This window comes from Diceros bicornis, chromosome 25 (genome assembly GCF_020826845.1).
Source record: "Diceros bicornis minor isolate mBicDic1 chromosome 25, mDicBic1.mat.cur, whole genome shotgun sequence".
NCBI lineage: Eukaryota > Metazoa > Chordata > Mammalia > Perissodactyla > Rhinocerotidae > Diceros > Diceros bicornis.
Genome location: NC_080764.1, coordinates 39,225,873 through 39,239,589, shown reverse-complemented (window position 1 = coordinate 39,239,589; position 13,717 = coordinate 39,225,873). Strand labels below are relative to the sequence as shown.

At 36.4% G+C, this 13,717-nt stretch overlaps 1 protein-coding gene across 1 annotated transcript in view; it reads right to left on the bottom strand.

Annotated features, from left to right (window-relative positions):
• The window catches only part of LIN7A (lin-7 homolog A, crumbs cell polarity complex component), a 125,434-nt gene that overhangs the window by 76,627 nt on the left and 35,090 nt on the right, over positions 1 to 13,717 (bottom strand). The window contains exon 2 of the mRNA XM_058568723.1: positions 10,126 to 10,244. Coding sequence (XP_058424706.1) covers positions 10,126 to 10,244 — 119 coding nt within the window. The remainder of the gene's footprint in view (positions 1 to 10,125; positions 10,245 to 13,717) is intronic.

Sequence of the window (13,717 nt, the reverse complement as noted above, 5' to 3'; positions counted from 1 at the left end):
CATAGCATCTGTCTTCCCCACCCCATTCATACAGAATCTCACATAGTCACATATTTCTGCCATCCATACATGCTCAGCCTTACATAACACCATGTAATCTATGTGAAGAAAAACATAGATTACTTGCTATTTAACTATAGATTCATAGAATTGGAAGAACCTTAGAGATAGAGACTAACTAGTCAAGTAGTATTTCTCAACTGATACTGCAGAATCCCTTATTAGGTAGTAGTCTTCATTTTGCGGGATGTGGGGGTGAGAGGAAATATCACGGATCCTTTTGAGAATCTGGTGAAGTTATGATCTTATCCTGAGAAAAATATACTCATGTCTGTAAATATTCATGCCATTTTTTTTGCCTTTGACGTTATTTCACATATTACAAAGGATTATGTGATGCTTATTTTTTTTTTTGTAAAAATTAATGGCTGCTTCTTGGAAAAGAATAATTCCAAATTAACCAAATCATATAAAAAAAGAAAACTTTGTGTCTGCTTAAAATATATTTAAAGGAGAACACTGTTTTATTTGGTTTGGAAGAGGTTAAAATTTGGAGTGATCTTTTACATGGAAATATTTATGCCATTTTTAGTATTCGATCAATTTTGAGCCTGTTTTAAAAGCAGCAAGTGCTCAAAGTTTCAGCTCACATTGCTTTCAATAGCAAACAGAATTAAATTCCCTATCAGAGCAGAGTAGACCTATGTCAAGACGCCTGAGCTTCCTCTAAGACACTTCAAGTAGAATTCAGGTCCTACCAAATCCTTTGTCCTCAAGTCAAATCAAGTTATGTTCGGAAAGGTTGACATCAACAATGCATCCTCTGTCAGCACGGAAAGACACTGAATCCATTTTCCAATTTTAAATCATCTAAGCAGAAGTAACCTGTAAAAGAGTTTGCAGTCTTTCCAGTTGTAGATCTTCCCCATGAATAAACTGACAAGGCTTTCTCATTTTCAGCTCCTTTTCCCTCACAGATATCCTTCTTTCACCACTGGAAAGTCACAAGTTTTGGGCTCTAATCTCTCCCTCCAAGATGGCAGGTATCTCCAGCAGCAGCCATATCAGACCAGTGAATCTAGAATCTCACAACTAGCCTCCTTCTTATGGCCTAACAACTACGAGAAAGTCTAGCCATGAATGAACCTTTCTTGTCAAGTTGTTCTAAAATAACAGCAATCCTTTACTTTAAAAAAAAAAAAAGCGAAATTTCTGTCCCAAGTTCAACCAAGTGCATTAACACTGATCCTTCGGAAGGCCAAGAAACTTTTGACAGTCAAAAGAATGTATTTTGCTCCATTTCTAAATAAAGACTTGAAAATATAGGTTCCAGCCTGTGGCCGTGAAATTACTAGACCACTTTTCACAGAGCAAGAATGGCATCTCTTAGGATAATTGTCAGAGTCTTTGACACTAATGCGTGCTGATGTTGAAAGTACTAAGTCTCTATAGTAGAAATCTCTAAAACCTCTATAAAAAGCAGAACTGCTGTCTTCCTCACCAGGGTAATCAAGCTGGATATTGGACCCCAAAAACCCATATGTACTCCACATGTACACACAATATCAAGATTTTTCTTCCATTAGGAATTTTACTTGACAAAGAAATTTTTCACTGTTGGAACGACTTGGCCTTTAAAGTATCCATGGGTTATCTCACACACACACACGCACGCACACCATAGGACGTCAGCATTTACATGATACACAAAAATCAGAGCTTTGCTGAAACAATCAGTTTTCACACAATTGCATGCCAAGTGGCAATGGCACAGCTATTATTTTCACCGTTAACTGGCTTCAAAATATTTGCAAAATGTCAGAGTTCAGAAGTAGGTTATATCATGTGAACAGACATACTTTTAGTTTTTTTTTTTGTTCTGAGCAACCCACCACTTCAAACATTTCTAGAGTACATGATTTGATCAAGCTTTCTCCAATTGTTTATGGTTCTTTTGGCTTGGAAACCTGTCAAGACACGTTGGGGTAAATATAAGTTTGGGTAAATTTCCACTTTTTAATAACTGAACTTTTTGTCCAGAAAATAAAAATTCTATATTGTGTGATGTATTTTCAAGATGCTCAGAAATAAGCTTTCTTGACACTTAGCAGGACATTTATCACACAAGAAACAGTCTGGCTTTTGTGTCCCATCACATTTAGCAATGCAAATAAAATCAAAGGAAATGTAAGAGCCATCAAGCTTTCTTTTCTTTGTCATCTGTCAACTTAAGGTAAGTTTAATATGAACAGAAAGAGATACACATAAACATAACATCAGATAAATTTTTGTTAATTCTGATGAATGTACTGCTATTCTAGATGCCATTATATAACAAGGATGATAATTTTACATAATGAATCCATGCCACTCTATCCATGTTTAAAGCAAAACATCAAAAACATATTTGCCATAAAAATGTTTTGCACATAAACGGAAGGAAACAAAAATAAAGCAAATATATATATATATATATATATATTTGTATATATATATACACACACATACATATACTTCACCTAAAACATGAAGCGTATAATAACCTTTAGTTAAAAACGCCTGTTCTAAAGCAATCTGAAATATGACCATCTAACCTCTGCTGTTGTTACAGGAAACTTCCTACAGTACAAGTGAGCCCATTGCTGGGGATATAGCCAGTTATCATTAGTTATCTGAATTCTTCTATCTATCATCCATTAGTCTAGCACGGTTACCTCCCTTTCCCTTTATCCTACCAATTCAATAACAAATATTATGCTACACATTATTTTTCTCTTTTTGTGGCTAGGTATCACCAAGTCCTTAACTTCTTGTCATATGACAAGGCTTCCAGATTCCTCACTACACTGATTTATTCTAAAACCACTCCAGGTTGCCAACCTCTTTCTTAAAATGTGGAGCCTGCTATTGAAAAAAATTCTTCATTTGTTTGGATAATTGATAACTACAGGACTATTATTCTCCATATTAGTACCTAATATTTCTTTCATATTAGTAACTAAAATTTCTTTCATATTAGTAACTAAATTTCTTTAAATTTTAGCTTATTGTCACTAAAATCACCAAGTGTTCACCAGAAGAGCTACCATTTTTTAACTACTTACTCTTTTAACTAGGCAAGGTATTTTAGTACTAGTCAAGGTATTGTATATTTTTTATCTCATTTGATTTAATCTTCCCAATGATCCCATGAAGTTATTATTGTCTTATTTTGTATTTAAAAAAAAAAAAGGATAAAACTAACATCATAGAAGTTAAGTAACTTGCATAAGAGTACATAATTAAGTGGCCACGCAAAGATTTAAATTCAGGTTGTCTGAATCCACTGTCAATGCTTTTTCTGGCTCCATGTAATGTTCTTCCAGCCTTTTCATTGCAGTACATTAAGCCAGGAGGCAGCGGCAGCCTCCCTCCTCCCTTCCTGTCTTTCTCTTTCTTCCCTTCTCTCTCTTCCTCACTTCTTTCCTTTTCTCTTCCTTTCCTCCCTCTCACTTTCCCTTCCTCTAACTCTTCTTTCTCCTTCTATTTATCCTTGTTTCATCTTATCACTATGGATCCAAGCATGTGTTTTCTTAAGGTGATTATAAATCTACATTCTATCATACAACCAATCATTAGCTTTCTCATAAAGCTGATTATGTTTGCTGTCTATGTTTTCATTCACACAGTACATTAAGATGTTGTACAGAACAGCATCAAGAATAAACACCTCTGTCGCAATGCTATGACCCATATGATTGTGGAATTAGGGTGCAATGGCTCAATTTACTTTATTTTAATGATTGACGGTGGGGCAATGAATATAAGTCTGTTAATCTTATGGGTTTTCTTGGATCTAGCCTATAAAAACTACCATTTTTCTTTCCATCTGTTATTCATTTCCTGACTTACCAAAACACTATACCTAATGATAATTTGGAACTCTCCTCTTTAATCATAGTAGCATTGATTGTGTAATTATTCGCTGCCAGACTCTACTAGGTGGCTTTACATATACGATCTCTAATTATCAGAACCACCTCAAGGCTGGTGGTATTATTCCATTATTAAAAACTAACAAGTAAAATTTGAGAGAGGTCAAAAATAGCTAGCTAAGTTGGGATTTGAACACTGGTTGACTTGACTACAACACTGCTCTAATGACTTTGCTGCTTCCTCTAATCTGGCAGAGTGTCTCACAGTGACATTTCCCACATGTCACTGGTGGGAGGCATGTAGTGATAATTCCCAATCTACAAATACCTCCAGAAAAAAAAAACTCCTTGGAGACTAAGAGCACTTAAAGAGCAGATTGGTGCATTCCAACTATTTCTTCTCTGTTGACTATACATTTAAGTCTAGAAAATAAAGAAATCCTTTCATAAGGAAATGGTGTGAGACTTAGATGGGGTGGGAGGTAGTGCTGGAGGGTTAATGAGCTCCGTACTCAGGAAGAAAAAAAACATGAGACTAGGAGCAGAAATGGGAGATAATCTAGAAGCAACAAAATCTATGACCCAAGTGTCTCAAAATTTAAAAATTTATGAACCCCCTCATGGGCATGAGTACTTATATTGGTTACCAATTTCATACATTAAAAAGATTGATCATAGCTTACTAAAAATACAACATAGTTTTTAAAAATTAATTTTGTTTTATGGCAGTTAAAGGGTTGATACTTCTTATAAGCTTTTAGGAAGGTAAATTGGGCTTGAGGATTGTGTATTATTAGGATAGCTTGGGTTCTGCTGTGGTATGATAACCCCAATATCTTGAGGGCTTAGAGTAACAAAGATTTATTTCTTGCTCAGGCTACATGTTCATAAAGGGGTTGGCTAAAGCCTATATTTCTCATTTTCTCACTCTGCAACCCAGGCTGATTTATCATTTATCATATAAAACATGACTAGTTACATGGCAAAGGGAAGAGAACATAGCAGATCATTCACTGACTCAAAGGCGTCCACGAGGAAGTGGCAGCACTTCCATTCACGTGTCCTTAGCCACAGCACTTGTCATAGCCACATCTAGCTATAAGGAGGCTGGGGAAATCCAGTCATAACATGTGCTAAGAAGGAGAGGAGAACTAGAATATTTTCCAACAATCCTACTATCACAGATGATAGATTCCATATGGAGTCAGTTTATTTTCTTATACTATAGTTCTACTACAGTAGAAAATACTAACATATAACATCTGGTGATTGGCCAAGGAAGGCAGTTTTTGGTGACTATGTCATTTGGTTCTGCATTTTTGATTCAAATGTGCATATGACAGTCATCAATGTGGGAGTAAGTCCTCACAATAGTCCACTCTCGGCAGCACATCACACAGCAGGTCAATGAGCACATCACCCTAGAAAGCAGGAAACTTGAATGTTTTAAAACTTGGAACATAGTAAACAGGTTGCTAATTCTGTTTTTCATTATTTTACTTGCAGAAAGAATTTCTTTGTATTCTGTTGCAGAAATTAGATGTCCTCTTAAAATATGACCACTCATATACTATTGATCTCTTTCCCTGAGGTATGAAGAACATGAAGTGTTGGGAAAAAGTCCATCTCTTGGTAGTTGAGCTATTTGAACTACAATTCAGTTCTCTTAGGAAATTCTCTTATCCAAAATCAACATTTTATAATCCTTATATTTCAACTCTAAATTTCCAAATTTAGGCCATTCAAGCTAATTAATACAGTGCTGAACTAAAGCTTGAGGAAGCCACTTAAAATCACAGAAATTACTGGGAATGTCAGTACCATAAAAATTTTTATTTTATCTCTCATTGAAAAGCTCCTGTGAACTTCCTCTTGTCAGCCAGGACCTCTCACTATGGAAAAGCAGCATCCTGTGTTAGCTCATTTCTCTGCCATGTACTCCTAAATTACTTGCACAGAGTAGGTGCGATTTAATGATTGATCAGGTCCTTTTGTGATCCTTCAGCAATAAAACACAATCAAGAAAAGTATTGCCGACCACTATCTGTATTCTGTGAATAAAGCTGTGTGTGGATTGGCATTCAAATGCAACTTATTTTATTAATAGAGCAATGCCTTTCTCAGTTGTATACGGAGATGGTCTTTCTTCAATACTGATTTCAACAAAACTTTTTCAGTCTTTATTACAGATTACAGACAAATAATTAAGTAGACAAAATTTCTAATCTCTTTCAACCATCCATTTTCAGTAAAAAACAAAATAAAATTTCATGAAACTATCCTCCCCATATAAGCGCTGCACATATGCGAAGAGCTGATTCAGTGGCTTTATCCAAATGTAAAGTAAAATCTGGGATTGCCTCAATATGTAACAATAACCACTGTTACACTTATGTGCAGAAAAAAAATTGGCAATAGCTTGTCCGGTTTTCTTTTTGAGCATAATTTGGGTTTTACAGTCTTGTTGGCAATGGTGTGACTTGTAGCTATGTTTGTTCCAGTGAACACAACTAAGAATGATGCCACTGTAGTTCTTGTTCTTTTCTCTACCTGTCATGACAAAATTCATAACTTTCACACTGGAAAGTATTAACTATCAAATGTTTCTGAAAAACTCAAATATTTAACCACAAGATTCTGAGCATTATCTGATTAAGGAACAAAAACTTCAAAGGCTTCATGCCAGCATAACAGTCAGTACCCAAGAGACCAGGAGTGAAAGGATTCTTGGCTCAATAAAATTTAATTTCAAGTATTCATCGTCTTACATCCTGATACTTCCTAGTTGCACTTTTCTTTACCGACTTGTGGATTCACCTGTCTGACAACATGTATTCACACTTTATGTTTTTACTGAAGAACTTTTCACTAGATGGATTCACAATATTATTGTATGATTCAGAATTGTTGTATATGTATTGCTATTTTTATCATTACTTCCCATACTTAACGTAAAGTAACACAAGAATAATGAAGAAAATTCCAAATTTAAAAAATACAAGCAATTCCATACAACTAGTGTGAAATGTTAGCCAAGATGAAGTGACCAAAATAATTTCTGTATAACATACATTGCCTTTAAGAACAAAATTATTATAAGGGCATCACTATGAACATAAAGTTAATCTTATTAGTACAAATTTATAAAATGTAAGGTGGATAAATTATATCATCATTTTCCCTTTGAAATTGTTGGACTGCCTATAGTTAAGTTATAGATTTCCATGGACCACTAATGATACACATACCAGACTCTACCACAGACAGGTTTTGTACAATATATTTATAATTCCCATACAATGTCTCCATATTTATCTTCTTTTTTACTCCCAATCTCTTTTTCCTTAGCAAACTCTTTAAAGAAAAAGACTTGTGCATTTATTTGAACAGATATTTATACCACATTTACATCTCAAGACCCAACTTCTCCCCCAAGCTTCAGACTCAGGTGCCTGCTAGGCATCCCTACTAGGATGTCTGAAAGCATCAGCAGTTTACTATGCCCACCACAGAGCTCTGAAAAGTCTTCTTCAAACCTGGTCCGCCCTCAAAGACTCCTTCTCATTATATCACTGTTCATCCAATTGTTCAAGCCCCAACCTATAAATCAATTGAGACTTCTCTCACTCATCCATATAGCCAATATATCAACAGTTCCTGTAGAATTTACTCTCAAACACCACATATCGAATCTGACAACTTCCCACAACTTGCACTCTTGCCACCTTCATCCAGGCTGCCATCACCTCATCTCTCAATTGACTACTCATTACTTTGTTATAGACTGTCTTGTTTCTACTCTTGCACATACACTTGTATTCTCACAGCAGTCAGAGAGACCTTTTTCAAAATCTAACCAGGTCAGGTCAAACTCTCCAAGGGCTTCCTATCACTCATAGAATGAAATCCAATGTTCTTATCATGGCCTGCAAGGCCTTACATGATCTGCTCTCCAGCCGCCTCTAGGAAGCCTATCTTGCTTATATCACTCCAGACATTCTGGCTTTGGGGATGTTCCTCTTGTGAACTAAGATCATTCTTGCCTCTGGGTTTTTGTTCTTGTGGTTTCCTCTGCCTATAGGAACACTGTACCCCCCTAATATTTGTGATTTGTTCCATTACCTTTACTTAAGCTGTGTTTATTATAAACAAAAATTAAATCGTGAACAGCTACACCTGATAAAGATTTAGCACAAGCACAGTCTAAATCAAATCCCAGCAAAATCCAAATTGTAACTGCATTGGGTAGGCTATAGTTGAAACCTGCAGAGAGAAAGGCTTGTGTATCTCTACCTTAGTCATCTGGCGACTACCTAGTAATTACCTAGACTACCTAGACTACCATAAACTAGCATTGTTGAGGCGAAAGAATGTTCATTAGCCACAAGCAGAGTTTCAAAGAGGAAGGAAGGTTGATACAAGCATCCTTGAGAGGGGTATATCCTCTGGCTACAGGTAATGGTTGGGTTCAACTGCTTTGGAGAGGATGACAGTAGGTAGTTCATTACTGAGGACTTCTAGCAAGGCAGATATGCTGAATTTACGGACTTTAGATTCTAATTAATGAATTATTACTTAGTATCTCATGGGGAAGAGGTGGTGGGCTTACTGAATATTGTTTTATTTGAAAAACAATATAGTGTATAGTAAAACTATTTATTATTTTTCAGAGAAAATAGTTTTCATCAACTGAATACAACCATGCACTGATTGGAAAATAAGAATTTAACTTAGTTACCAAAAAGTAGCAAAACTACTACAAGGTGTCTTTACTATTAATACATGTGAAAAGCTTTATTCTAGCCTTTCTCTAGGAAAAAAATTTACAGTTTTTGCAACAACATATGGAGAACTAGAGTTATTTAATCAGTGATTTTGAATTCAACACTTGTGGAGACCCTGGAAAAGCAATATCAACTAATGATGTCATGAGCCATACTCCACTCAGAGCACATATATGTTGTGCCGTCACCACAGAAAGATGGGATGAACTAAGACTCCCTAACTTACTCCTTCAGCCTCTGCATATCACACAATTAAGATAAGGTCCTTAAATCAACCAGTGTCCTGTATGAAACGTCTAGGCGAGGTCTATTGGGAAAACTGCCTAACATACTCAGCAGTCCTAAAACAGAATTTTTTACAGGGAAATCACATTATTTACAAAAGAATTCATCAAATTCTGTTGATTTTACAATCTGCAGCACTGCTGGAGATTATTTAGTTAAGAATATGAACTTGAATAAAAATCTTTCCTATAGCACTTTGTATATGCTACAAATATTACATGTATGTTACATTACGTTACGTTGTTATATTGTATTGTATTGCATTATGGTATGTTATATGCTGTTATACTATATTATACTGTATTATATTATATTATAATTAGATGCTTAGGATTAATACTATTATTACCTAAATTGTGGGCTTCTTTGAAACAATAACTTCCTATCATTTATATTTATTTACTTCCAGTGTTGCATTGTGCCAATTATATAATAAGCAAGCACTCAATTTATTGTTAAACAAATGTATGACTAAAAGCTAAAAAAATATATAGTGTATATACCTCAAGTGAACTCTCTTGTAACCAATTAAATTCATTAATTGACTAGTCAATTCCACTACAAGTCAATACAAAATTCAAATAGTCATTTCTACACTCATGTTTCACCTTAGGTTTCTTGAAACCATTAGCCAGGAAAGCATTACAAAGATTTATTAGAAGGGCATATCGGCCTGTTCATAGATCTTCCATTATCGCACTAGATAGTAGTGTTTTGATAACTATAACTTTGGTCAGTAGGGGGTTACTCTTACGAATTTAGCTGTGAAAGATTTAGTCAAGTGTTCTTTCAAGAAATCCTCAGTCCTCACCAATTATGACTATTTCTAACTGAGTTTCCAGATGACTTCATGTAACCACTAAATAGTTTAGACTACATGTAACAGTTACCTGCTGAGGCAGTCACTTCATCAGTACCATAAGGTCAACATTTGGTTTTACAAGAAAGTATAAATCTTGACTGGATCTAATTTAAGAATTTAGCAAACTAAGTTATATTTTATCATCTGTCCAAGGAGCTAAAAACAGAAAGCTAAGATGCAGTTCCAATCTTAACTATTTCAACTGTTTGTGTGGAAAAGACATGTTTTCTATTCAGAAGACATATGGCTGAATACAGTTATTAAAATCTTGGTGTCATACCTCTCGAATAGCAGTACAAAACTCACTCTGAAGCACTTTTTTGAGGGATTGTAGCTTGTGCACTGGTACTTCTCCAGATTCCTGCAGTTTTTCCAGTAATTCAATTGCTCTGGCAACATCTGAATGAAAAAAAAAAATGAAAATGGAGAGATCTAGAGTCAACCGTATCTCATCAGCACAGTACCCTCATTGCAGTTGAATGGTGATAATGAAAAGCAAGTGGAATTAACTGCAAAATCAGAATTTACAATTCATAGCTTATCAATCTCATCTTTTGGCAAAAGGTCATTTTAATCTGTTCCACACAATTTGTCACTTAATACATCTTCTTTGATGGTATTTCATGTATGTTATTTCGGCCACACAAATCAGTTTGAATATTCTTTCAGGAAAGGAGAGCAGCAAACATGTCTTTTATTTATTCTGATACCCCAATAACCAAATGTCGTGTCAATTTTACCTCTGATATGCCTTTTTCAACCTGACTTTTCCTTTCTCATACCACATTTATCACATCTGCAATTTTACATTTCTTGTTATGATGATTTGATTAATGTACATCTCCTCCATTTGTCTATAAACTCCTTGAGGGTAGGAACTTCTCTGGTTTGGTCACCGTTGCATCCCCTGAGTCTGGTATACCACAGTGAATAAATATTTGATGAATGAATGAGCTCTCTTCATTTCACTGCTACTGCATTATTCCAGGCTCTCATCATCATCTCTTCTCTAACTGGAATCACTTCTTCTCCTCCTGCCTCTTCATATGGTCCAACAAAGTTATCTTCCTAAAATAAAAATCTGATCACGTACCCATCTGCCAGCTTCTAGGACAGTACCAAGCAAAAGAGTTTTCAATAACAATTAATTTTAATGCTTCTCTTTCACTTGACAATATCAAAGTTTAATGTATCAAGGAGCATAGTTTTTTATAACCATAGCTTTAAAATTCCCATGATGGTTTTGTATTGCCAGGAGAAAGTAATACGATAAAAGGTCATTTTAAAAATACTCATGGTAATCTCTTTTACCTCTGTTGCTGTAGTCAATAACTCAATGATATGTTACTTAGGCATTTATGTATAGGATAGAGATTTTCAATTTCTAAGTGATTAGCTCCAGAAAGTATCTTATATCTCTGCCATCAGATTATAAATTCATTCATTCATCCATCCATCCATTCATTCACTAATCTGTGTTTCTATTAGACCTGGCACTAAGCTTAACAAGAAGAGTAAGACACTTCCTTTCTGAACTCATGGAACTCATAATCAAATGAGAAAGGAATATAACATGCATTTATAACTGCATAAAAGACTCCACCTCGGTACCCACAGGTACATGGAAATCTCAACGTGTTTAAAACTGAGCTCATTATTTTTTTTCCTGAAATTAGCTCTTCTTTTCCTGTATTCCATATTTCCATTAATAGCATCCCCACCCAGCCTGTCTTCCAAGCTAGAGCATAGTATCATTTTTCACATTCACCCCCAGATGCAATTAGTCAGCAAGTGCTTAGATTCTAGCTCAAAAATGCCTTTTGAATGGAGCTCCTTTGCTTCATTATTCCAGAGAAGCCTTTATTATTCTTTACCTGTAGTACTGGAACATCTCCTAACTGTTTTTTGAATTAGTCTTTTCTTTTTCAGTCTATCCTCCACACTGCTCCCAGAGTGATTGTCCTGAATGGTAAACCTCATTATTATACTCCTCCACATAAAACCTTATCTGGCTTCCTACCGCCAACAGGGTGAAGTTCAGACCACTGAGGGTTACATACAAGGCCCTTAACAACCAATGTCTTGTGACTCATCTTTAGAAACCTCCTCCTGCCCATCTTGTCTTCAGCCATCCAAAATGTTTGCTATGTTAGGACATGCCACAGAATTCCATGCCTCTATGGCTTTGCACATATCATCCCCTGTTCCTGGAATGCAATTAATTCATTCATCCAGTAGTGCCAGGCACAGTGCTGTGCACGGGAGATAGAGTGGTAAAGGAGACAGAAGGCTTCTCTTGCTTTCATGGAATTTACAGGTCTGAGGGGTCACAGACACACAATAAAGTGGGCATGTGCTATAAAAAAAGCACTACAGGCTAGTACACAGATGTATAACAAAGACATTTAACATCATTCAGAAGGTCAGGGAGGACCTCTTTGTGGAAGTAACACCTGCTTACAAGTGGGGAAAAGAGGAAGAATGTTCCATGCAAATAAGGGCAGATTGAAGTCTCGTCAAGAGAGTGTGGGGCATTCAAAGAACTGAAAGGAGTTCAGTATGGCTCAAGTTGAAACCAGGGAAAGAGTAGCAAGAGACGCGGTAGAGAGAAATCACATCACGGAGCATGTTTTAGGTCAAGTAAGGAAGACTTGGCTTAAATACCATCTCCTTAGACATGTCTTCCCTGACTCTTCAGGGCAGATTTAGTTGCTAACATATCTGTGTTCCCACGGTTCTTTGTTCATTCATTCATTGTAATAATTACTACTCTTTGCTATACCTCTGTTTGCATGTATATCTCCCTCCTTCGCCCTTGGAAATCTAAAAGCTTCTTGAGGTGTCCGAAACAGTATCTGATTTGTCACTGTATCCATAGTGACATAATTAAAAAATTAGACGTTGAATGAATGATAGATTAATTAATGAGACTGGCTCAGAAAGGAAGGGGTTAGTCTATGTCTAGGTGGACATATAACTTCTCATGAGTCTAGACCTCCAGATCACTATCAGCCTTGGTCAAGACTTGCTTGAGCCTGCTGTGGGTGCAGGAGGCAGGCCTAAATCGGTTGGCTAAAGGGTATTGAGTGACTACACTGGAAGGAGTTCAGAAAACCTGAAAGTGACTAACTATTCAGGAGTTTTCAACCTGGGCTGCACTTTAAAATTACGTGGGGGACAATTAAACATTATTTATTTATTTCCCCTCCTCCAGTTTTACGAAGATGTAATTGACATATGTATTAGTTTAAGGTATACAGCAAAATGTTTACCACAATAAGTTATTAATACTCGAGACTCACCCCAAATTAATTAAACCAGAATATCCAGAACAGTGGTTCTCAACCTTGGCTGTAGATTGGAATCACCTGCGGAGCTTTAAAAACCACAGACGCCTGAGTCCCACCCCAGAGATTCTGATGTGTTTGGCTCAGGAAGGGGCCTGGGCAAGGGGCTTTTTAAAGCCCTCCAGGTGATGCTGAAGTGCAGCCAGGGTTGAGAATCGCTGCTCTAGCCGGCATGAGTATTTTCATAGCCTTCTGTGATTCGAATGTTCAGCCAGGGTTGAGAACTCCTGCCAGAAATTAATGGTTCTAAAACATGAATGTGCCTAAGAATCTCCTGGGGGAATGTATTAAAATGCAGGTTCCTGACACTCCCCCACCCCCAGGAGAGACGCTGATTCGGGAGGTGTGAGGATAAGGCCCAGGAGTTTTCCTTTTAAACAACGCTGCAAGTGATTCTGCAGTTGTTGGTTCACAGACCCCATTTCGACAGAAGATAAACAAAATGACCTTCCAGGTGTCTTTCAGCTCCAGCGTTCCAGGAACTCTTGCATTTTCTATTTTTCATCTTTTTTTTCCAATCATCAG